A 27,257-nucleotide genomic window follows, 5' to 3' on the forward strand; every position below is an offset into this window, starting at 1 on the left:
TTAGATGAACAGACCTAGAAAAAACAAGGCAATGGAGTTGCTTGGGATTTGCAGTAGTAAAAATCTGAATTTGGCTTACCAGTCTGGAAGCAATGTTTCACACAAAAATCTGAGAGGATTTGCATAAATATAAAACAATTGAGAGTCAAAAGAAAAAAAATGCAGACATGTAACTCCAGTAAGGTCAGTTAAGTTATAGAAACATAAAATGGAAAAGAGGAAAAAAATGATGGGCCTTGTTTTCATCCAGATGACACATTCCATATTCTATTTCTTCATCTGGACATGATCAGGACACTAGCAGCTAGTGGACTGCATGAATATCACCTAATACAAAGAATGTGCAAGTGGGATCATCACCTATTTACACTGAATAAAAACAATGAGAAATCGTAAAGCAGTGACTTTAAAGCCACTGTACACAAAACTACAATTATTCAATTGATGCAACTCAGTAATTTTTATTGCAACTGGAAGACAATACATCACAGAAACTTTATGGTAGGTTTTGGGAAAGTGTTATTTACAATAATAATGATGAAATAGTTTGTCTTTGGCAATATGATTACACATCAAGAAAATGTAAAATGCAAGTATGCCTCTAAATCAATATTTTCATATTTCCTAAAGATCGGCTGATTGCACTTGCCTTCGGACTGCTCATTTAGGTAAACACAAAAACAACTTAACATCACTGTTCATTCCCCCATCACAGTTCTTATTTTAATATTGATGAAATTGGCAGTTTGATGTCAATACAGTAAAAAAAAAATTGGCTTATTACTGTACCGAATTCACTTATTGGCCAGTTAAGGTCATGTGACCCTTAAGCATTGATATTAAACCTCTTGGTCTTTTGATTGCTTTATCACTTTTTTCTGTAAAACAAAATATTTCAGAAATTACAGATCAGAGTATAAAAAAATGTACAAGTTTATAATGCTTTTCATACACACACAAATCATTTCCCCCTCCCCCCCTTAACATTTTACACCATGGCAGTTTAAGTAGTGAGTGTGAATGATGCAGTCATAGAATTGGCTATCAAATACAGGTATTACTTTCAATTGTCCCACACACATACTGAAGAAATGTACAATGTTCAGTTAACTTAAAAATGCACTAAATTTCAGTCTTATTTGAGCTACAAAAATAGATAATGGGATTTCAGGCCACAGTAATGAAAGAATGAAGTCCAATTTCTAGCTATTATCAACCATATTAGAATCTGAACATCCAATATGGAAGATCAGACTGGTGAAATTTAACCAGCGAATGGTGCTATGCAGCATTTAAACCCTTAAATGACAGCCCTTCAGCACTGATGGTCTGATCTAAAATCCAGTGAAGTCAGCCACCAAAAAATCCAACCAGAGACAAAAATAAAACCCTCCCACTGATTTCAAATGGACTGTAGATCAGGTCCTGAGTAAATTTCACCTTCTTTGCAAAAGAATAGAAATCCCAATCTATACTCATTGCAAATGCAATACAGTAGAATAAACCCAAATATGTATTTTCAGGTAAAATATTCTTGGTTTCAACACTAACAAAAAAGAGGAAAGGCTACTTGCTAGCACAACTCTGAAGTGACCTTTGTTAACTCATTTCTGATTTTAAATGTACACCAGCAAAATACAGCACCATAGACACATCAGGTCAAGACTTTTTTTTGGTCAGTGAAGCTAGTACTTGTTTGCTGAACTGTGGAAGAATTCTAAGGTCATGTACATTATCAATGATAAAGCAACCCAGCTGACAAGTCTGTGCTTAATTCAAGAATAACCAGTACTAAAAATAAAAATGTAAAAATAAAAGACCCTAATAAACCACTGTCAATTAATACTTCCTAAATGAAAGGGGATTAACAGATGAATTCACAAAAGTATGCGGATTTATACCGAACACCAAATGTTGTGTGTAAATCCTTATAAACGTCAGCCCGAAATACAACACACAATGTTTATAGTTTGATTTACACATTCCATTTCAAAGGAAAGAGACATCGTTACAACGTTGTAACTAACTGCAATAGAAACCAAACTGAAGTTCAAAGTTTGGCAGATAACTAAGAAGAGGGTTATCACTTAGATTATATAGCAAAGTGTTGATGTATATTACACAGAGTAGTATAAATAATAAAAAAGTATTATTTAAATTAGATCACAGTGCTGCATTATGTGCATAACAGTGTTTGATATATTACTGGAGGGCTGTGAAGAACAATACTAAAGACTTAACTGGTCAGACTGTCAACACTGATACCGTTACAATCAAGAGTATGTATGGTTCAAATGCTTTTTGGTGGCAAAGTCAATAGGTTATTTAAAAAAAAAAATCTCTTATTTCTATTTTTAAAAAGGGCTATTCAGACAGCAGTGCCCCACCTGACAGAACTTGGGTTTACTTTCTTAATGAAGGGAAGTAAATTGCATTTGTATCTCAAACTGAACCTAGCTGACAATGTTAAATGCATTTCTAAGAGCCATAGGGTCAGATGTTTTAGGTATTAAGATGCCTAAAGGTGCAGGTGGCCACCTGCTAGGACTGAGTGCTCAAGTAGCTGATCACACTCACCACCAAGAGAGTTCAATCTTTAGGCTCAAAGTTGCAGTAGGCACCAATCTACACCTTTAGGTACCTGACCTTTAGTGACTTAGGAGCCAAAGTCTCATTGAAAATCAATAGATTTCTATTGAGAATGGGACTTAGACATTTTGGGAATTTTTTGCCCATATACTGGCTGACTTAGGAGCAAATTCTCTGCTGATGGAAACTGACATAACTCCATTTTGCTTCCTTTCATTCCATCTTATCCCAACAGGGGATCTGGCCTACAAGTTCCTCCATGGCCAGGCATTCAGTGGGATGCATCTGTTTGGGGATTCTCTTCTCCCATTAGTGTAAAACAGGAAGAACTTTTTGGACATAAAATTGAGTTAAACATATGAATGCCCATGGAGTTCCTCCTGGTTTTGACAAGTGTGAGATCAGAATTAAGTTCTGTTTTCAGGAAGATAGATTTGATGAAATAGCAAAGCTGGTCAAGACTGGGGCTTAGCTTTCTAAAAGGCAAAGCTCCATCCAAGTGATTTTACAAAAGAACATCAAATTGTTGGCAGAACTCGAGCAATGAATAGTGAATTCCATCACACCTGCAGACTTAAATAAAATCTATTTGCTTCATTAGCTCTGGCTTACAAATATTTCTCCCTGCAAAATAACTCCTTCAAAGTATAAAGATTTGTTGGTTGATTACAAACAACCCTTAAACATTCACTCACATCTGAAGCTTGCCTACGAATATTTGTTGACTTATTAGCTTTTTCATGACAGTTTTGGGAAATATTAATTTTGCAAATTTTTTAAAGTAGCGAGAGGAAGAAAAACAGAACTTTAGAGACTTTAGAACGTCTCTCTCACACAAAGCTTTTCAGACAAAAGAATCTAAGATGATCTAACTACTACTTAGTTTTGTAGAGAACTGGATTCAAAAGCTGGAACTTTTCTAAATTCTTAAAGGAATCTGAGAGTGCTTTGTATTGATTCTATCATTTTGGTTACGTAATGGACTAAATAGACCTTAATCAGTCCTTCTAATTCAATGGATAAAACACTTGGCTAATTAAAATGAATATTCCACTGATGCAGCAGGACCAGTTCTAAAGATGCTGTTATAATCAAGCACAAAGCAAACATCTTAAACACTGACTTTCAAGTCTTTTGTAAAAAACCCAAATTGTAATCCTGTAGCAGATGACGATTACTACAGTAGGCAGCATTTACCAGGACGAGTTACATTTAAACTGAAAAATCTTTCCATAGGACACACCAATACCTAGTCCAACTGCTGGTTCCTCTTTAAGGTTCTGAAAGCATTTTCTGTAACACTGCACAACTCTTGTCTCCTTAGCAGACCAATCTTGGAGTGAGAAATTGCACATTTAAAAACATACCTGCCAACATTAGATTTACCAGCAAGTCCATGAGGGAGCTGTTGAAGTCTTAGGTAAATAATACGTATTTTAAAAAGACAACCCGTCTAATTAGGCATTTATGCAAAAAAAACCTTTCTTGGATGATTAACAATAGTATTCATTATATATTCAGCCAAGAACACTGGGGTAAATCTGGAGTAATTATTATAGTCAGTGGAGTTACTCTGGAATTACTGTTGTGACTGAAGGCAGGTTTAGCCCGCTGGCACGCAGCCATGTCATTGTCTCTCGAGAAGAGGGAGGAGTGAGTCATACGTGAAGCCACTAAGTTCCACTCTCAATGTTAAATGTAACTTTTTGTATTTTTTTATATATCAAAGAGTCTGGTAGGATGGAATAACACAACTGCAAGCATGTGCTAGACCAAGTTTCTGGGGAAGTTGTTGTTATGGTATTTTTCAAGTTGGAATTACTCTCCCCAGGACCCATGAAACACCAAGGGCCAGACTTTTTGGTGGTGTTTGTGTTACCTCCTTTCTGAAGGCTGTGGCTGTAGAGCCAGTGGGTCTGGCAGGAGATGGAGGCCCCTGGATCCTTCATGTAGTGGCTGGCTCTATTGGGAGGAAGAGATATGGCTGATGCACCTGTTCTCTGCTGCACTGATCCGTGGCAGTGGCTTTTTTTTTTTTTTTGTGTGCCTCTCAGGGCTATTAAACCAAGGCAAGTTAGAACCATCCTATCTGCTGCTCTCCTTTACACCTGAGTTCAACCTTGGACACAGTGGTCCTCAGATCAGGTGAGCACCAGTGTTCTCTATAGTCTTTGCATCTCTCCTTCCTAATCTGTGTTGCTTGCAGGTCTGCCAGACTCCAGAATCTGGCCTATGGACTACCATTCAATTTGCATATAGTTCAGGCTTGGGCCTTAGTACATGCTTAGGCAAATCAGATGCCCCTTTGTGTTGTGGTGTTTTCTACATAGTAAAATACTTGCTTTGCAGAGCAATATTGGCAGGCTTATTGTAACTTATTTCACAACCCTTCCACCTCTTAAACTGAATGTAAAAATCAAATGTCTTGGAGTACAGTTATTATTTCACTCCATTGACTAGGCAATCACATCCCTCTTTCATCACTTGCTGTTCATGGGTTATGGTCATCCCTGTATAACTATGGATTGAAGCAGTTGCACCAGAGAGAAATACGGCCCCATTTCCTTTCAAAGAGAAAACCTTGTTTTATTTTGTTGAAGGGGTTCTCAGCTCCTTTTGCCTTCAGAATATTCTTCACATAGATGGCTTTCATGCCAAATTTACTAACTGGAGTGGAATAGATTACATCATTTCACATGCTCCCCCCCTCGCAAAGGGAATGCTAATTTAACAATCAACATTTTCAGGCAAGGGGCACTACTACTACCTGAATCGCTTCCTCTAACACTGCGCTGCGTCTCTGATCACCATCAATACAGCTACCTACTAACTTCATTTTCTTATGGCAAATTAGCAAAGCTATTCACTGACCTACCTATTCCTGACCCAAATCAGAATTTTTCTCAATTAAGCCTCCCATTATTCTCTTAATTCCGTCATACACACTCACTACTAAATTTGCCCTCAGATTATTGCGTCATGTTACACATGTACAGACAGAGAAAGGACATACTTTGTTTTTTAAAACAGAGAAGTAGGGAGAGGGGGCTGAATGTGCAGACAAGGCAGTAAAATTCAACCATCCAAGCCCTACCAGAGCATGAAGATTTTTTTTATTTTTTAATATTGCAGAGTAAGTTCCCCAACAGTCAGTGTTTGTCCCTGAAGAAGGTTAAACCTTAAACACCTGCTTCAAAAAACAAAAACAAAAACCCAAAAAAAACAAAAACAAAAAACAAATCAAAACAAAAAACCAAAACAAAAAACTCTAAGCCTAAGGGCTTAAAAATTAGAGGCATAGCCTTTTTCTCTATTTTCTATATTTATATGAAAATAAGTCATGCTTCATGCTAAATACATTATTTACCTTACAAGAACTTTGTCGACTTTGAATTTTAAAAAGTTTGTTTTATTTGTGTTTCCCCCCTTCCCCCTCCCCCAGAAAAGGAATCCATGCAATGTGGATCAGAATTTTCTGCTGGCTACATTGGTTGAATCTGGAAATCTGGTGTCATTTTTGCACAGATGAATCCTGACTGACATTAACTGCATACTCAGTTTTGAGGGCAGTATAGGAGCTCTTACTGAACTTTTTAAATTATAGTATCCATCAATATGCTTTAATTCTGTTTTTGAAATACAGCATAATACTAATGGCAGGTTTTGTAGCATGTTTTCCAGTCAGATCAAATATTTTTGATCCACAGGAAAAGATTCTGATTTATTTCCTTCCTTAATAGTTACTGTAGTTTCTTAGACTTGACTGCTTTTTACTCAGGCAGTTTAGAACACATAGCTTGTTTTCCATATTATTTTTTGCACATAGTGCCAATCTTCAGGCTTATGGCTTTTTAAACATTCTTCTAATTTAATATAGAAGACAGAATTCAATGATCAACTACATCACTAACAATTTCTCTTCCCCCCATTTCTTCTCATAATATCACTGAAACCCATTGCATACACAGTTCAAATTTTCCACAACTTAAAGTTATCAGTCATCACATTATGAGCCACATATAGTATATGAAGCACTAATAGTGCATTACTCTATGTGCAGTTGCTACCCGTGGTTGTCCAAAGACTTCTATGGCACAACTGTATCCAAGTGCCACTAGCTGTTTCTTGGGTTTGGTGTTGAGGAGTGTCTGTCTCCTTCTTTCCCCCAAATCTCTTTATTCACGTTCATTTAATAAACCTAATCAAAAGGCTTTATTATTTTAACTTAAGGGCCAGGCCTGAATGATACTAAATTATGCACATCTCTTCTACGGATTTCCAAGTGCCCAATTGTACTCCCATCACATTAATGCCGATGTCACTGTGTATTCAACCATGCATTTTTGACAAGCCGGAGAAAGCAATGGCGATTTTGGCTTTTTACTTTTGTCTTCAGGTAATGAAAAGCTTTTGTAAATTAGCTGAGTGTCAGTATGAGTTCTATGGCTTTAATCTCCTTTAAAAAATAAAAATCTTAAGGGTCAAAAGAAAAAAAGAAATAGGAACTAAAAAAAGTTATAAAGAAAAAACAGAAACAAAACAAACTAAAAAAATTGCTGATATTGCCACAAATCATTAGAATTCACCTGACGTGCTGAAACAAAATTTTTTAAGTTCAAACAAATCATAGATTTGTTCTAATTTTTTGTGGTTTCCTTTTGCTCTTTCTGCCCCTTTGCCGTCCGATTGGTGATGTTGTTCAAACAGGACCGAATTCCTGCTAAATGCAGGAGTGATCCAGCTGCTTCTTTCATCTCCTCATCGTCACTCTCAGGAGGCTTTTCCGTACGTCTCTTTTTAAGAGGCAGTGTGTCACTTGGTACTTTTTTCACCTTCAGTAAATGTTGCCTTTTCTTGTGCTGGGACGCATACCCACTGTCAGCTAAAGAATCCTTGGTCTCCTTTCGGCTTTGCTTTTTGTCCTCTTCTTCTGTTTCACTATGGCTCTCATGGCTCTGGAAGCTAACTTCACTTCCTTCACTGCTGTCCTGGCTGCCTTTAGTAGCAAATTCATAATGATCATCAGCAGAGGAAGAGGAAACTGAGTCACTAGCAGGTGATGTGCTCCTGTGGTTGGAAGATTTGGCACTGCTGTAGTTGTGATCCTCCTTTGGATCACCACTTACAACTGGAGAGCCACACGACTGTTCACTTTCTGTCCGCATCCGACAATTTGCTATCCCATTCCTGTAAAAAAATAAAATAAAATAATAATAATAATAATAATAATAAGATCAATGGAAACATCCTTAGAAATCACATGGACATACTGCTGTTTTTGTGTGAAATGCAACCTAATGGAGGAGAATCCAAAAACATGGCTGCCCACCAAACAATCACAACAGACATGTGTCAAAGCCCACTGAGGTCAACTAAAGGAAACTTTTCTAGTAAATTAAATGATTTTTGGATTGGGTCCCATAAAGAAACAAAGCAAAACCCATATACAATAGCATAATGCACAGAAATGAATGTATGCTCATAAGAACTAATATCTGGGCAATTCATATTTATCCATCGTCGATAAAAATTAATATTTCAAAAACATGCGCTATTTTTCAGATGGACATGAAAGTTTAGTGACCTGGGCATGCAAACCATTTCTCTTAGTCTCCTCGTGTGTCAGAACTGCCTAACAGTCTGGAATTAAAAACACCTGCTAGCAATTTGGAGGTGTTATGGTCTAATTTGAAGCAATGAGATTCCATGAGTAGCAAAATTCCCTATATGTTCAGAAAACTAGGCAGTCATGATGTCTGATGAGGCACAGTGAGAAGATGTGCATCAGGAGTCGTTTCTGTCACTTTTCTGGTCAGAACCTACATTGAGGAAAGACCAATTTACTCTATCAAAAGAAGAGACATACTTGCAACTGGGCCACAAGGTCCACAAACACAAATTTCCAATAGGATACTTTGAGAATAATAAATAGTGAAAAAAAGTTCTTTCTGTTAAAAAACAAAAAGGATCGATGAATCCCTTCCCATTCCAGTGCAAGTCACTGGGAATATTAGCACTGACTTACAGGAACTGTCCCGACTTTAGCAAATATGTTAAAATGGATCCCAATCTAGTGTAGTACTAAATGCTCTCAACTCTTCATGAACATAATTGGACTGGAGTAATCAGCACTCAGGTGATCAAACCCCTGATTACTAAGAGAGAAATGCATGGCCATATTCAGTGTAATTTGAAAAACTACTGTTAAACAAGTCAGGCCACCATGACATTATTCATTTGGAAGCTAGCGTACTTCCAATTTTTCAAGCCAGCGTTGCAATAGGAGTGAAGATTAAAGGTTACTTTCAAAAGAAACTCAAGAAGAATGGCAAGTGGCAAGGATCAAAAAAAGCGTTTTCTTTCCCTTTATTTTAGGTAATCAGAAAGTTGCTCAGCCTTCCAGTGGATAGACCTAATTTCTGGAAGTGATTTCTTTATAGGAAAAAAGTACATCTTTATTCATTTCTGAAAGGTATGGGACAGTGTTTCATAATCATGGAAGAGAAATTAGTTGTGTAGAATGCCATATATGCTATATATCAAAACACTAATGCTCTTGAAGACTGCTGAAGTAGGAAATAGGCTTTCAAGAATCAATGATAAAAACAAGGCTGGAAGAGAGCAAATCAGTCATTCTAGGTTTTCTATTCAGTGTATTTTTGAGGAAATGTGTAAATAAGTGAGCTGGCTATTAGCACAGAAAGTCTCTCACTAGCCCCTTCTGCTCAGTAAAATTTAATTTTTCCCCTAGATTTTAGAGGAGGTTTATGATCCATAAATTATATACAGGACCCAGAAGGAAGAGACAAAGCTCCTTCAATTATTAATAACTAAATGCAATGTCATTCATGATTGTGCATCGAGCCAGCTGCATTTACTTTGCAAAGGCTTGCCACTGCAGGGGTTGTCATTAGAGGATGCCAAATACTTAAAAGAAGAAATCATCCATACTAAACTAGTTGGAAGGTGAATTTATAACCTACTTCTTCAAAATCATTCATTAAAAGGAAGCTTGTGATGCATTTTAAATGACATATTCTTCATTTTTAACTTAAATTTACATTTAAAGATGCTCAAAATTATCATAAATTAGCATAAAATTAAAGTTACTTGATTTTACTAGGCACCTAATAATTTGAGCACTGTGGCTCAATAAAGATCACAAGCTACTAATCTTCAATATAAACCCAACAATAAATTCTTGCTCCAAAGAAACAAACATTGAACACAATAGGTGGGAACCCCAGCAGCATACTTACTGACTCCACTGCTAGTAAACAAGGTTTTTAACAGACTGGATTGGAACCAAGGTACCTATTTTCATATCATTACAACTGGTCATATTTGGTAGTCTGGCCTGAAAAACTATTTAAAAAGCAACAGTTACATAGAGGAGAGCAGCCACATGTCACTAAAAACTGCTGCCTGGTGACCCCAACCCCCCCCCTTGAGACTCTGGTAGTTTGCTTTTACACAAATGGACTATAATTTGGAGCAAAAACCTCAACCCAAGGGACTTGCCCAAAATTCTCTTCCTTTTGAAAAGCATAAAAAAAAAATGTGAAGAAAATGCCTAGGATTACAGACAGAGGCAGTGTCCTGTGGGAGGGTAAGCTACTGTGAGGAGATAGCTCCCTCTGGGAAGGTAGATTCACTACAAAAGGAAAACAAAGAGAAGGAAGTCCACAGAACAGCATGGGAACAAAAACAGTGTTAGAGAAACAAGAAGAAAGGGAAGTGTACCAATGAGATTAGAAGGGAAAACACTGGATGTGAAGACTTCCCTATAATTGATGTTGTTAGGTTAATATGAGTGGAACAAAAATAGCATCTAATCCATTTCTACTGTATACACACTTCTGAAAGATTTTAACTTTTATATTGCTCTTATTTATTCATACTTTTACTAACAAAAGAACACTGTGATCTTCTGGGTCAAATAACTGTCAATGGCTGTATTTCCACTGGGTTTTAGTTAATATGCATCAGGCTCAAATTTACCCAGAGTGTATACTTCTGCTCAAGACTTAAGTGACACCATTTCAGTTTGTCATTTGGCATTTATCAATACCAAAACAAGAGTGCTGTGTGCCTCGTACTCTTTTTTTCAAACTGGAAAAAGACACATAGGCGAAGCATGTACATGGAGGCTGCAGAGCCAAAGGACTACAGTCATAATCTCCATTTCACCACCGAAGCATTAAAAAATAAACAATATAAAATATATTTTTTAAATCCTTTCATTTTGGATATTCTGGTTTCTTTTTAAAGAAATAGACAGATGAATGTTTAAGAACATTAAATTCAACATAACTGTAGTGAAAAAACTGCCTAAAATAATGTGATAAAATGTGATTGTATATGTTGTTCTACATAGCCCAAAAGTTCATCTTTCCAGGGACCGATACCTTTTCAAGTTGTTTGAACAGTGTTCCTAACTTGTTACGAAGATTGTGTATATGTGCTTTGTTTCTTTGCATTATCTGATGATGGAGGGTCCTGCTGGACCTCAACTCCACTAGATTTTACAATATCATTAATTTATAAATTCACAATTGCAGCATAAACATTTTAAAACACTAAGTATGCATCCCATGTTTATATTACTGTGTGGTATTGTCAGCAATAGGATTGGCCATTTTATGGCCTAATTCTGTTGTCATGCAGGGGGGGAAAAAACCCCCCAACCGAATAAAAAAATCTATTGTTGATTTCAATGGAAATGGGATCATAGGAAAGCAGGGCTGAAAAGGACCTCACAAGGTCATGTAGTCCAGCACCCTGTTCAAGGCGGGATCAACCTGACAAAACCATCCCATCCAAGTGTCTATCTAACCTGCTCCTGTAAACACCCAAGGACGGAGGAGGTTTCACAATTATGCTAGGTAGCCTATTCCAATGCTTGACCACTCTCATTCTCAGAAAATTCTTTAAAATTCCCAACCTACAGTTCCTATAGTGAAGCTTGAGGCCACTGCTCCTAGTCCTGTTCCCTACAGCCCTAGACAAAACAAACAACTAACTCATCTCCATCTTCTTTATAACCACCCTTCAGTTAGGCCACTTTTCAACACAGGTATTTGAAAACTTATCAAATATCCATCTCAGTCTTCTCTTCTTCAAACTAAATACCCATAGCTCTTTCAGCCTGTCCTCACAAGTCCTGTTTCCCAGGCCCCTGATTATTTTTGTATCCCCCACCCAGCCTTGCCAACTTGAACAACTTAGCTACTCTAAGTAATCCCTTACCTGTTCTACCATTACTTGTTTGTCTCTTTTCCAGTCTTTGCCAACTGCACTCAGTATCTGGTAGCTGTCCCTATTTGTGAAGACTGAAGTAAAAAAGGTAGTAAGCATGTCAGCCTTCTCTGAATTGACCATAACTAGGTTGCCTTCCACGTTTTGTAAAGGATGCACAATTTTTTTGGTATTCCTCTTTCTTTTGACATACTTGTAGAATCCCTTCTTTGCCTTTTTATTTCTCTTACCAGCTGCATCTCAAATTGTGTTTTAGCCTTCCCAATTTTCTCCCTGCTTGCCCATGCAATGCTCTCATACTTTCCCCTAGCACCATGACCAAGTTTCCACTTTTTATACAATTCCTTCCTAAGTTTCAACTCATTGAAGAGATTGCTGGCTAGCCAGGCTGGTCTCCACTGACATTTCCCATTCTTTTGTTGTATCAGGAAAGCATGCTCCTGTGCCGTTAAGAAGGCGTCCTTAAAGTACAGCCAACTCTACTGGACTCCCTTTCCCCCCCAGAGTTGCCTCCCAGAGGATCCTACCCGCAAGTTCCCTGAGCTTGTTAAAAATCTGCTTTTCTGAAGTCTTTATTCTGGTGCTCCTCTTCCTTCCTCCCCATAGGGTAGATTCTATGGTCAATCATTGTTTTCCTGTCAGGAATGAACCAGTTTCCCCAGTATGGTGTGAATGAGCACTGTGCTTCATACTGATTATCTTTTGGATGAGACAAAATGGAAGTCCTCTTCCTTAAAGGATATTAAAAATCTCAGGACAATTCTAGTTGTTCAGGTAGCAGGAGGAGGAGGACTTGGGGGTGATGGCTAGAAAATGATAAGTAGAAGTTTGCTTTTAGGAATTGGCTCATAGGTAAAATAAGATATTGTTCTAGTACAACGGTCCAGGGCACCAGTAAGGGTTAACTGATTTTTAAAAGCCTGTTTTGTCTCACAGTTTCACAGCATTCAGGGAAGACAGGGTGTCTGCAGCCAATGAATATACACATCCTGGGAAACTGAAAACATCCAGACATTATTTTCATAACAGAGATAGGCCTGGCTCCAGGGCTACAGTGCCCACTTGCAAAAGCTCTTGGGCTTTCTTGTTTTGGGGGACTGACCAAATTAAGAGGACACCAGTAAAGCCCAAATTAGGATGTATGCATGTGACAGGTTTATGAAAACAGGATTTTTGCTGACAAAACAGACCGTGGACACTATGACTGCCACAGGAAGAGCAATTAATGATGTCCAAAGATGAAGAGTCATTGAAGAAGAAAGAATACAAAAGGAGGAGTTTTCACACCAGCAAGTGGGCAGTTGGCATCAGCCTGCGACATCCAAGGTTGCTGATGTTGGACATTCAAGCAAAGAACCTCAAGGGAGTGTTTATGTACCAGATGGACAGATCGCATGCCTTGTGTATATTCTGGGCTCTGGGGAGTTTGGGTTAATGTATGTTGTAATCATCTTGCTTGCTCTTCCTGTATTGCTCTTATTTCCTATCACCATGTATCAATACAATTCACTAATTGACCGCTACTCCTCCAGTTGATAGTCTGAAGGTTGTGCTCAGCTGGAACAAGGCATCAGGGCTGGGTTGTGAATCCAGTGCCAACACAGGATATAGGGTAATGGCACAAATGTCCTACCTAAATGTTAGTAATTATGTAAATAATTATGGCCATTTTAATCCTGCTAGTAGCTTCAATAGGATACTTTGGTGTTCACAGTCTGTCCTACACTGATGAACAGTTTTGCAGCTAAATAACTACTTCATTTCAAAACAAAGTGGTTGCATTTCTTTGATGGGTGACATGAGGCCTACCTGAACACAAGTTTTGAATCCCTCTGGAAGAAAGATACTGGTTTTTATATGCAAGAGATAATTCTCCATTTAAAAAAACCCAGTGAAAGTGGTACATGCCACATTTTCTTCTGCACTTTGGCAGTCTTCAATTTTATAGAGTAATGTCAACATCATTGCAACTTATGGAGAAGCTCCCAAAAATGTCACATTCATTGAAGAGTAGTAGAACATATTTAGATAGCACTGAATCCCAGAGGACAGGGCAACAAGCAAGCAAATTAAACATAAGTAGAGCTCACTTGCATAATGAGACCCTATTAAAGGGTTACAAAGTAAAAGTCAACACTGCTAAGTCAGTTATTCTATTGACAGAAACTCTTACAGGGAGATTTTATACCATAATTGTATGCAAAGGAACACAGCAAACATGAATCATGTAATGATGGCTACTAACGAGAATGCTGTGCCTATATCAATAACAGATTTAGAGGTAAGACTAATGTGACTCTTTCCATTCTGCAGATGAAAAAAGTTTAAAGTCAGCAACTATTTTTGTCCATTGCCTCCCCAAAATTATTCACTCTGGATAATACAGCAGGATAGTACAGATCCTTACACACCAATTATTTTATTACTGTCAAACACTGTTTTAGTGAAAAACAGCAGAATTAAGAACATACATTGATATCAGGGGTGGGCAAAATATGGCCCACAGGCCGGATCGCCAAGCAATTCCCTGTGGCCCGCAGAACCTCTTCAAAACCCACGTAATGGCGGCTGCCTCTCAGAAAACCTCCAGCAGCACCAGCTGCCGGCTGCAGCACCTCAGGCTGTCTCCTTGGGTTCTGGTTGCGAGGAAAACAACCCTGACCTCAGCCTGCCCCAGCTGGCCTCGCCCTGTACCTGGCTCAGGCCATGTCTGCAGCTTGAGAAGGGCAGGGGCGCTGGGCCAGAACCTGTGGTGCCAGTGATGGGAAACAGCGCCTGGGCCAGGCTCTGCTTTGCTGCATGGGACTGGAAAGGGACTCTGCCCTGCAGGTAAGCTCAGGAAAGCGACTGCTGGGCAGGCTTTCCCCGTGCCGTGCCGCACCGGCACTGGGGAGGGGAAGCAGCAGCTGGGCCGCAGCTCCAGCCCAGTCATCACCAGGGAAGAGAGGTGGTGGTGGAGCCACGTGCCACTTGGGACAGAATGAACACAGCCGAAGCGGCAGGGGCTCAGCTGCGCTTTCCCCCTACCCACACTGATCAGTCCTGAGTGGCACTCGGCTCTGCTGTTGCTTCTGCTGACTGGTGTAGACCCAGCTGGGCTCCTCCCATCCCTAGCAGCATGCGAGGTGCTGACTTCAGCTGAATGCCACCTTTCCTGGCCAGTGCAGACCCAGCCAGGCTCCTCCTGTACACAGCAGCACATGAGGAGCTGACTTCAGCTGCATGCCACTTTTCCTGGCCAGTGCAGACCCGGCCGGGTCTGTCCCATCCAGAGCAGCATAAGGCTGAAGTCAGCGTCTTACATGCTGCTGGGGATGGGGAGAGCCCGACTGCATCAGCACTGGCCAGCAGAAGCGGTGGTGGAGCCTCCTCCTTTCAGGACCAGCTGGCACAGGTAGGGGGAAAGTGCAGCAGCACCTGGGAAGCCCCTGCTTGATAGGGTTCGGGATGGGCTGGCTGGGCCCAGCCAGGGAGGGAAAGCTGTGGCTGAGCCCCCTGTGGCTTGGGACAGGAGAGGTCCTACAGCATCAGAGGGTGCTGTGCTGGTGAGGGGACCTGGACTTTGGCTGGCTTCTGCTATGCTGCGGTGGTGGGGCTGGGATGGGTCAGGACCAGGTCATGCTGGCATCAGTGATGGGTGGGAGGGCTGGCCAGCTTTTGATGCCTGGGGCCTGATGGGGTACACTGGGTCCTTGCTTGCAGGAAGGGACTGGTGACCAGTACTAGTCAGGGGAAGGGAAGCTGGGCTACATTCTGGTGTTCTGCAGGTAAGGAGGGGCTGAACTGGGTCCTGCCCCACAGGTGAGGGGAAGGGCAGGCTGGGCTGGTTTCTGCTGCACTGTGGGGTGCAATGACCACCTTGCAGCAGTGCTCTGCATTGCAACAACAGAGATGACGCCTGATTTTGATTTTCTGGTGAACGCACATCAGAGGCTTCATTCTTCGCGTTGAGTTCCTTTGTCTTTAAGTTAATCACTTTAAGTTATTTATATTATGGTTGTATGTTTGTCATGTTGTTTTCAGGAGCATTAAGTTAATCACTACTCAAATTATATTTTTTAATAAAAATTAAAATCTGCTATAGTAGATGTTTGACTTTTAGTATATGATACTTTATCTATACCTTTTTTAAATGATTTGTTCTGAAAGATTTTGTGCGTGCAGCCCTTGACTCAATTTGTTTGGCTTCATTCTGGGGGAGGTCTGATGACCCTGAAACCCCACTGCTGTGGCAGGATGTTGGAGGGGTCACAAACCCTTGCTACCTGGTAGGTTGTGCAAGGGGAGGGACTTCCGGTGGCAAAGGTTGGGGTCAGGGGTGGGACTTCCAGTCCCAAGATAGCGACCAGGGGGTGGGGCAGCTGAAGGAGCAGGGCTACCCATGCAGCCCCTGACAGCTCGCCAAAACTCATCAAGCGGCCCTCCACCCAAAATAATTGCCCGCCCCTGATGCATATGGTCATACTGTATGTACCAGCTCCTTTAGATGTGTAAACTATAGTTATTTTGAGATGGAATTGGCTACTATCTCTGCTTATACCTTGGCACCTTTACATGCCATGGTTATTTCTATTCATGTCATATAATTATTATTGCATGAATCAGTGACTTAAGAAAAATAAACATTAGAAGCAGGTAAACTAAAGCCAGCATGTAAAATAAGAATATTTTTCCCTGCTACCAGGTCAGATTTTACAAGCAAATGAAGTTTGCATCATTATATGTCTTTGTACAGATAGCCAGCAGCTCTGTAATCACATTATCAATTTAATCTTAAAACAGGCAGAAGTGTCTTTTTAGGCATAGTACCATACTTACTGGAATATAAGACACCACTGATTATGAGACAACCCTCACAATTAGATTCTATATATGAAAAATGTATACATTTCTTATAATTTTACATGTAGAATTAGAATTCAATTGTTGGAGATTTGCCTTGATTTTGTCCCCCTTCCCCTGCTACATCAGGGAAAATAAATCTGGGCAGTGGTTAGGTGGCCCTTGCCCTCTGCTCCTCCAACTTCTATCACCCTGCTCTCCCTGAGCTCACGGAAGTGAGGGGCAAATTTGAAAACACCTTCATATGAATTACTGTTTTTTTTTCTTAAACTGATGCATGTTTTAGCACAAATATACTTTTAAGCAGCACTTCTATACCTACTTACATAGAGTACAAATTATGCATGATATTAGTCCGAAACCAAAAGGCTCATGATTTACCGTACAGTTCATCGGGCTAATGTTTATATCAGTGGAACTGTTAACAGATACAGTCATTAAAACTGTGATAACAGACTTTCCTATATACTTTAAGTAGAGCCTGTACACTTTGATGGGCTAAAACGTATGTCTGCATTGTGGTTTGATTCTACTGAGAAGCAAATTCAGGAAAAACAAATCCAAAGCACTTCTCCAGGATTGGCTGCTCCTCAGCATCAGAGACCAGGGCTGCTCATCCCAAATCCTTTATGGCCCCTCTGCCCCAAACCCGAAATCCCCCTGGTTAGAGCAGTCCAGCTGCGAAGACTGCTTCTTTCCTTCTTATTCCCTACAAGATTGACACTGCTGACCTAAGGTGGAGCTGTCCTCAGAACAAACCCATAACACCTGGCTACTCTGGGCCCAGTGCCGAACTGTTTACCTCAGCAGAGTCATTTCACAGAACACCTTAGCATCAGGAGAACACTGATGCCATTATAAGTAGCATGAGGAACTGGGTAGGATAAAGAGTTGCTAGGATATGATTAGGTGGGAAACGCAGGATTCATTCCCTAGTCTCCCAACCCCAAATCTAAAGTCATATTTTCCTCTATCCCAAATGGAGCAAAGAGATTCACTCCCCACCATGGTACAGAAAGCCTTGGCTGGTATGATCTAGTTGGAGATGGTCCTGCTTTCAGCAGGAGATGGAGGTCTCTTCCAAGTAGAGGAGGCTTTCTCTAGCCAGGTCTTAAAAACCTCCACAAACAGAGCACCCACAACCTCTCTGTGCATCCACAACCTTCCAGTGCTTTGCTACTGTCCTAGTGAAAAAACTCTTCCTAATATCTAACCTAAACTTCCCTTGCTGCAACTTGAGACCGTTGCTTCTTGTTCTGTCATCTGCCACCACTGAAAACAGTCTAGCTCCATCCTCTTTTGAGCCACCCTTCAGGTAGTTGAAGGCTACAATTAAATCCTCTCTCAGTCTTCTCTTGTCCAGACTAAATAAGTGCAATTCCCTCAGCCTCTCTTGTCCCTCAGCCCCTGAACCATTTTTGTTGCCCTCTGTTGTACTCCCTCCAATTTGTCCACATCCTTTCTGTAGTGGGGGGCCTTGCTAAAAACGAGGCTTACACCCAATGGAAAGAAGGGGTCATCACCAGGGAGGATTATTCTGTAGTTGCTTGGGGATGTAGGGGGGCAGTTAGGAAGGCCAAGGCAGAGATGGAACTGGGACTAGCTTCCCAGATTAAGGACAATAAGAAGTCCTTTTTAAATACATAGGGGGTAAAAAGAAGGTCCCGGGTAATGTGGGGCCCTTGCAGGACGCGTTGGGAAATTTGGTTGTCACACCAGATGGCAAAGCTAACATGTTTTAACGATTTCTTTGCCTCCGTCTTCCTAAGTAGGGACCAGAACAGCCACCTCCCTGCTGGGCCCCCCTCGGGCCCCGGGGGAGGCACACCTGGGCCACGGGTTAGCGAGGATTTAGTTAGGGAGCTTCTGGAGGGGTTGGACGTATTCAAGTCAGCCGGCCCGGATGATCTCCACCCTAGAGTTCTAAAGGAACTGGTCGAGGTCATTGCAAGTCCCCTGGCACGGCTTTACGAGCACTCGTGGTGCTCAGGAGTGGTGCCAGAGGACTGGAAGAGGGCCAACGTGGTCCCCATCTTCAAAAAAAGACAGGAAGGAGGACCCAGGAAACTACAGGCCGGTTAGTCTTACCTCGATCCTAGGCAAGCTGTTGGAGAAAATTATGCTGGCACACATCCAGGAGGGGCCAACAGGGGACTGCAATGCTTAGGGGCAACTTACATGGGTTCATCAGTGGCAGGTCCTGTCAGACCAACCTGGTGGCCTTTTAGGATCAGATCACTAGATCATTAGATGCAGGGGTAGCAGTGGATATAGTCTTCCTGGACTTCCGGAAGGCTTTTGACACTGTCTCTCACCCTGTTCTCATTAAGAAACTGGGGGGCTGTGGTGTAGACACCCACACAGTCAAATGGGTCGCCAACTGGCTGGAGGGCTGCACCCAGAGTGGCCTGTTATAAACTAGTCAGGGGGGATCAGCAGGCATTGGGGGAGTCACTGTTCACCTGAGCACCGCCAGCAGTGACCAGGAATAACGGTCACAAGCTGGCAGAGGGTAGGTTTAGGTTAGATATCAGGAGGTGCTATTTCACGGTCAGGGCGGCTAGGATCTGGAACCAACTTCCAAGAGAAGTGGTGCAGGCTCCTACCCTGAGGGTTTTTAAGAGGAGGTTAGATGACCATCTTGCTGGGGTCATCTGACCCCAGTATTCTTTCCTGCCATGGCAGGGGGTTGGACTAGATGATCTGCTCAGGTCCCTTTCGACCCTAGAAACTATGAAACTATAATTATGCTCCTACTAATGCAGCCTAGTATATACCATTAGCCTTCTTGGCAACAAAGGCATATTGTTGGCTTCTATTCAGTTTATTGTCCACTGTAACCCCCAGGTCCTTCTCTGCACAGCTGCTGCCCAGCCAGTCAGTCCCCAGCCTGTACTGGTGCCATGGGATTGTTACGTCCTAAGTGCAGGACTTTGCACTTGTCCTTGTTGAACCTCATAAGATTCTTTTTGGCCCAATCCTCCAGTTTGTCTAGATCAGCATTTCTCAACCCATGGGTCCAGACCCAAAAGTGCACTGCAAGAATGTTTTAAAAGGGTTGTGGGGTGGTCCCAGGGAATTGCATGGTTTCCGCATGAAAGCTGCAATGCTGGAAGCCTGCACGGAGCTGGCACACAACCGGGGGCATGGTGAGCACACAGCATTGTAAGAGCACCCCCAGGAGCTGGAGAGGGAGAAAGGGGGCAAGATGGAGCAGCCAGAGGAGGGGGGAGTGGGAGAAGGAGAGGGGGTAGGAGAGACTGTGTGGGTCGGGGCCAGGGGGTTGTGGGTTGCAGCAAGCTGATAATTATGCTAAAGGTTCTTGGTGTGAAAAAGGTTAAGAACCACTGGTCTAGATCACTTGGAACCCTAGCCCTACCCTTCAGTGCATCTACTACTCCCCCCAGCTTGGTGCTATCTGCAGACTTGCTGAGAGTGCACTCCATGCCATCTTCCAGGTCACTGATGAAGATACTGAACAAAACCAGCCCTAGGACCAACTGCTGGGGCACTCCACTTGATACTGGCTGCCAACTAGATATTGAGTCATTGATCACTACCCTCTGAGCCTGATGCTCCAGTCAGTTTTCTATCCCCCCTTACAGAACACATTCATCCAGCCTGTACTTCCTTAGATTGCCTGAGAGAATGTGGGAGACCTTATCAAAAGCCTTGCTAAAGTCAAGGTATACCACCATCCACTGGTCTCCCCACATCCACAGAGCCAGTAACCTCATCATAGAAGGTAATCAGGCTGGTCAGGCATGACTTGCTCTTAGTAAATTCATACCAACTGTTCCTATCCACCTTCTCCTCCAAGTGCTCAGAAATGGATTCCTTGAGAATCTGCTTAATTTTTCCAGAGACTCAGGTGAGGCTGACCAGTCTGTAGTTCCCTGGACACTCTTTGTCTCCCCTTCTTAAATATGGGCACTATATTTGCCCTTTTCTAATCATTTGGGACCTCCCTGATAGCCATGAGTTTTCAAAGATGATAGCCAGCAGCTCTCTAATCACATCAGTCAACTCTCTCAGCAGCATCAGGAAAGAGTACCTGGTGTCTCCTGAATCTGGGGGGCACCTGCAGAAGCTGCCAATGGTGGTGGCCCTGTCAGGAGGGCACCAGCCCTACTGACAGCATTGGTATCGGCCATCTGGGGGGGGGGGCGGGCAGTGTCCCTGTTGGGGGGGACATGTGCGCCCCCTACTAGTAACCTATAGCCTCAGGTGCATCCCATCCATGGACTTGTATGCGTCCAGCTTTTGTAAGTAGTCTCTAACCTGTTCTTTCACTACTGTTGCCTGCTCACCTCCTCCCCATACTGTGCTGCCAGGTGCAGTAGTCTGGGAGTTGATATTGCCTGTGAAAACTGAGGTAAAAAGGTACTAAGTATTTTAGCCTTTTCTGCATCCTCTGTTGTTAGGTTGCCTCCCGTAGAAACCCTTCTTGTTATCCTTCACACATCCCTTGCTAGCTGCAACTCCAATTGCACTTTAGCCTTCCTAGCTTCATCCCTGCATATCCAAACAACACTTTTATATTCCTCCCTAGTTGTTTGTCCAAGTTTCCACTTACAAGCTTTCTTTTTGTGATTTAGTTTACTGAAGAGTTCCCTACTAAGGCAAGCTGCTCTTCTGCCAGACTTACTAGTCTTCCTGAACATCGGGATGGTTTGCTCCTGCACTGTCAGTAAGGCTTCTTTAAAGTACAGCCAGCTTTCCTGGACTCCTCTCCCCCTCAGTTTGGCTTCCCAAGGGATCCTGTCCCTGAGCGAGTCAAAGTCTGCTTTTCTTCCCAGGGTCCTTACTCTATTACTCTCCATCCTTTCTTACCATGGGATCCTGAACTCAGTCATCTTGTAGAGGGTCACTGCTGCTCAAGTTGCCATCTACTAGTACATTCCCCACCAATTCTTTCCTGTTTGCAAGTGGTAGGTCAAAAAGAGCATGGCCCCTAGGTGGCTGCTCCAGCACTTGCATCAGGAAGCGTCCCCAACACTTTACAAAAGTTGCCTGTGCACTGCTGGGTTGTCCTCCCAGCAGATGGCAGAGTGACTGAAGTCCCCCATGAGAACCAGGGCCTGTGACTGGAAAACTTCCACTAGCTATTTGAAGGAAGTCTATCAACCACTTCTTCCAGGTCTGATAGTCTATAGCAGACCCCCCTCATGACAACATCCTGGTTGCTCTCCCCTCTGACCCTAACCCAGAGACTCTCAACAGGCCTACCTCCCGTATGGCTCTTTTACAGAAAGTGCACTAGTCTCTCTTGAGCTGACATTTAGATATGATACTAATTTTAGAAGACTAATCATGACCTTTTTTTTTTTTTTTTAAATGTAGAACACCATACCTCACTTTCTTATGAGTAATTTAGTTGCTTTAAAGGCATCAAGAGCCAAAACCTCTTGTATCCTAAAACCCCATTTGTTTCCCCACCCACATGATGTGCTGAAGGTGTTAATATTTGAGGCAAAGCTTTTTTGTGATATCTTATATTGGACCAATTGTGTAAACAGACAGCCGTTAGACAAGCTTTCAGGTACCCAGCTGAGGAAGGACACCTAATGGTCAAAAGCTTTTCCAGCAACTCCCCCAACTACATAGTTGGTCCAATAAAAGATATCACAAAAAAACCTTGCCTCAACAATTCCTGGATCATCACAGCTACAACATTCCAATCGTACTTCTGAGACCAGATTAAAATGAGATGAGTTTAACATCAAATTATACCTGTATAACAAGAGATGCCATACTGACTGTAGCAGTTAGGAGATGATGATACATAATTCCAGGGTCTCTGGTAGAAACTGACACAGCACCATGTGTCTTCAACTGAGTCACCAATTTAGACCAGCCAAGGATTTGGCCCAGTCCTATGTGCCACGTAGGACATGGAGCACTACTCAAATACAACTGCTTCAAGAATGGCTAAGCAAAGAAAAATGTTTCATATAATTAAAGCAGCCACAGGGAAATTTCAGCTAGTGCAGAAGGGGCCCAGTGGGTGGAAAGAAGCAGTGCGAGTGCATTACTTCCAAATTCCATACACTTTGCTATCTCTAAATATACTTTCAGCTGCAAAGGTCACTGGCAAATGTTCATTTAAAGTCACGATAGGATCTAATCAATGATCCCAACAAACATGCCTCCTGCCATGCCACACATGCCAGTCCAGGGAGGCCTCTGTACCCCTGCCAGGAATGGAGGTCTGGCTGCTCACTGCACCTTGCCAGGGCACCTGCACAAGATGGATCACTCTGGCCACCTATAAGTTTATCAGAGGTGACCACCAAGATCTGGGGGAATGTCTGTTCACCAGAGCGCCCCAAGGGATGACGAGGTCGAATGGTCGCAAACTCCTGCAAGACCGTTTCAGGCTGGACATAAGGAAGAATTTCTTTACTGTCCGAGCCCCCAGGGTCTGGAACAGTCTGCCAGTGGAGGTGGTTCAAGCACCTACATTGAACACCTTCAAAAGTAAATTGGATGCTTATCTTGCTGGGATCCTATGACCCCAGCTGACTTCCTGCCCTTTGGGCAGGGGGCTGGACTCGATCTCCTGAGGTCCCTTCCAGCCCTGATGTCTCTGAAATCTAGCTCCGTTGGTGGCTGGGGGAGGTGGGGTGGGAAACAGGATGGGACGGGACGGGACACCTGATTCTGTGAATTCTGCTCCCTCATGCTGAACTGACCACCCAGTGCTGCTCTGCGTAGGGTTTAAAGACAAAGGGGGAAGAGGGAAGCCTTTCTCAGGAGCCTCTGCTTCTCAGTGCTGGGAAGCTCAGTACAAGGTTTAAAGCCTCAGGCAGGGGGAAGCTCTTTAGCTTCCCACACCCAACCTCCAGCCGGCCCAACAAATCAGCTGATTATCCAGCACTGACCACATATTAAAATTTAGGGCGCTGTACAAATGAGTCATGAAAGTGTTCTACATTATACGTGATACATTTTTATGGCTCATTCCCCCGTTTATGCCTTAAGTCAGGTTCACATGTAGCACCATTCCCATTTATGCTTCAAGTAACACCTTAACAGTGGCATAAATATAACACAGACAGGGTATAAGGCAGGCACTGGTTGTAACTGATAATGTTTCTTGTGATTTGGGATTCATTCATATCTGACAGAGCATCATTTTGTCAGATCAGATGTTTTGCATGAGGACTTCAGGCTGGCCATTCCAACAAAGTCCCAGGCACTGAAAACTTGTTTTTTCAGGCAGTCAGTCAGGGCTTAAGTTTACAGCACAATAAAGAGCTTACCCTTCAGCAGGGATTTTACAAAATCTAAAGGGGCAACTTGTTTTTCTTGCTCTTATTTCATCTTCTTATAAAGAAACACCTGATTTTACATGTGCTTAAGTGCCAAAACATCATTGTGCCCCTGTAATACTACAGTGAAGGGGTGCACAAAGAAAAAACAAAACAAAACAAAAAAACAGAACACATTGCTCATTTGAGTTATTAAAAGCTTCTTATACTTTGTGCAGCTTTGAGGTCATATTTTCCCTTGTTATCCTGTGTAGCTCTCACACTGGTTGGCTACAGTGTGGAAAATACTGGTGACAAAAGCTAAAAGTGGTGCAAATAAGCTAAATAAATCAGCAATCCAAGTACACCCAGTTACATTTTGTGGATACTTAACACCAGAGGATGATTCACAAAGTAAAACAGTGAAGGATGTTTTTTCCATTTGCAGATTAGTTTGGAACAAAAGATCTATTTATGCGATTTAAGCCAAATGCACTACAACATAATGACTCTCTCTAATGGCTAATCTTTATTCATGTAAAGTGGTGGATTTGTCTTGATTTCAATGTTTTTGTCTAGTATGTTTTAGTCAAGCAACTTTGTTCAGTTGGACCTTATTTTGTTCACAAAAGGTGAAGTGATTGCATGTGATCACTTACCAATTTGTTCTCTCTGACAGGAAGACTAGCCAAACGGGTAACTTGTGCAGAAACTGAGAAAAACAACAATCCTTGTGCTTCCAATGTTAAAAAGGAACACTTCACTAAATTGTTCAATTGGATGAAACTGGCGGGAGGTAATACATCAGAAGCTAAAGTGATTTCAACATAAAATGCTTTGGTTTTGGTCTCTTTCACAGCTATCATACTGATCAAGCAATTATCTAACTACAACAGCAATGGCAACATAAAACCAAACTTTCTGTGACTAAAACCAGATGATCATGGCTCTCCACACAACAAAGTAATATATTGGAATCATGCACATTTAATTTTTTTGTGATCACTTCATTCTATGGACTATATAAAGTATCCTTAGTTTAACTGTATTGCTCAAGAAGTCATGGTATGCCACAAATCATATTGAACATTTTAGGTCTGCAAACCTAAGAGTGAACAAGAAAAAAATAATATAAAGGGATATAAAGGTACTGAGCTGTAGATAGGAAGTAACAAAACAGACTGAACTGGGGAGGGAAAACCTGAAGACCTAGTGACAATAGTAGTTATATATATGTAACAGGGCAACATAGAAAGCCAGTATTGTTTTTGGCCGCATACCAAAGACAACTTATCAGGGCACAGAGAAGTAAAAGAACAGTCTATCAAGTAGCTATCAGAATGCTCCTGTGGGGTATTTGATTTGGGGAACTTCATTACCAAAAGATAGATGGGATGACCCGTGAGGATACAAAAACTGCACAAGTTACTATGTAAAAGAACATTCCTGCAAACGTACACTCCTCAAAGGCTTTCTTTCGCTTTATAGTCCAGTGCATCTTTCATGAAGGCTCTTCCCATTACCAGAAAAAGCAGTTGTCTTTCCCATGAGACAGACAAGAAAGAGATTCTGTTGGTATCCTTATAAAAATATTTTCAAAATCTGTAAGTGCATGAACCTAATTAGTTCTCACCGTGCTGAACAAAGTTGATGCAAGAGAGAAACAGACTGCTCTATCTATAGGTAATGCAAACCACTCCAAACAAGACTATTAAAATACAAGTGGCAAAATTCAAGGACACAGGCCGAGTCTTCATGTCACCCTACAGTGATCTAGTGACACGCTCCGTCACCATGTGGTGCACTATGGCGATGAAGCAATCATGTGGGTCTACATGTGTTCAGCAATTATGTTGCCACAGTGGCATGCTCCACTGGTATAGCATGCCACTAGGGTGACCTAGTGGCAAAGTCTAACCATGAGCTACACGCATGGCAAACTAACTACCCATACTAAAAGTACAGCACCTTAGTAATGTTGCTGTATGGTGATGTGTAGACAAGCCCATACAGTATTTGCTTACAAGGTAAGTAAGTCCTAACTTACTCTCAATACAACTATTACAAACAAATAACAATCCAATATTTTTGCAGGACAACTACTCAGGCAACAGAACCCATTGCCATTAGGGCTGCCAGAAAGGACAGTTTTAAAAAAATTACAAATGAACAGAACTGGAGAGCTAACAAAACCACCAAACTTTAAAGGAGGAAAACACCTTTTAGACCTCCTTTTCTAATATTTGTGTGTAGAATCTGTATTTCCTCTTGGTTTCTAGTCATGTTTCCCAAGAAGATATAATGCGAGGAAGAACTCAGCAAAAAGGATTTGTCTGGTTTTTCCAGGAGGAGGAGGATAAATGAACAGAACCAGCGAGGGCAGTTCTTAAAAGGAAGAGATATTGTCCCTGGGACCCTATTGTAGGAATCCCCTTATGATAGCCAAAGAGCAGGAAGATAAACCGTTTTAAAGAATCTTATGCCTAAAGGCAAGGCAGTTTTTATGTTCTTGGCAAATTATGGTACGAGTCTCTGCAGGGTAGGTGGTAGAAGAAGGTTTAATTATTTCCATTTTTCTCCTGTTTATTAATGAACAATGTGAATGCATCTTCAGATGGGGGTTGGGTTCTGAAATCATTTTGCATTTCATTTTGCTGTACAGTTCACATTACATGCCTACAGCACAAGTTGAATATGGCCTACAGAGTTAGGGCCTTTGGCAGCATTTTGGCAGTGGGGGGCTTTGGCCATGCTGTACCACAGCCAAGTGGTGGAGACCTTCAACCATGCTGCACTGTGGCTGGGTGGCAAGGGAAAGTGGTGGTGGTGGCTAGGTCCTAGCACCAACCCACTAACAGAAAATGTTGCTGACCTCCAGCCTACAGTGCAGAATCCAAACAACTAGACCCCAGCAACCTCCTGCAGAAAGAGGAAGTTGATTTTATTGGAAGTCTGGCCATACTTATTTCCTAGACAACTCTGACATGCACTAGTGGGTGCAGTCCTCTGAAAGCAAGGAGGAAAGACAGAAGCTAGAGATGGGTATTCCTTCCCTAACAGCAAGAGAGACGAAGAGCAAGGCAGCACTTACTGAATATAGCACTAGCTTCCACAAGTGTCATCGTGGTAGTAACTAGTGTTACAGATCTGATGTGAAGTTTTTGTGGCAGTTTAACAGATTGGTTGATGTTACCATGAATAACCAAGGAGTGGAACAAAATACCATCAAGAGATAGAGGAATAATTTTGCACTGAAGTGATGGACACAAGTTTGAGCTTTGTTGGGGAGGGCTGTACCACTATTCAGAGCAATGC

At 41.9% G+C, this 27,257-nt stretch overlaps 1 protein-coding gene across 11 annotated transcripts in view; it reads right to left on the bottom strand.

Annotated features, from left to right (window-relative positions):
* Window positions 1-445: 445 nt before the first annotated feature.
* Window positions 446-27,257, bottom strand: part of FOXN3 (forkhead box N3) — a 342,632-nt gene continuing 315,820 nt past the window's right edge. For all 11 annotated transcript variants that reach the window (XM_090033874.1, XM_090033873.1, XM_090033864.1 and 8 more), the window contains one exon: window positions 446-7,776. In XM_090033874.1, coding sequence (XP_089890000.1) covers window positions 7,227-7,776 — 550 coding nt within the window. In that variant the 3' untranslated portion in view covers window positions 446-7,226. The remainder of the gene's footprint in view (window positions 7,777-27,257) is intronic.

This window comes from Crocodylus siamensis, chromosome 2 (genome assembly GCF_052110815.1).
Source record: "Crocodylus siamensis isolate JL-2025a chromosome 2, ASM5211081v1, whole genome shotgun sequence".
Classification (NCBI taxonomy): domain Eukaryota; kingdom Metazoa; phylum Chordata; order Crocodylia; family Crocodylidae; genus Crocodylus; species Crocodylus siamensis.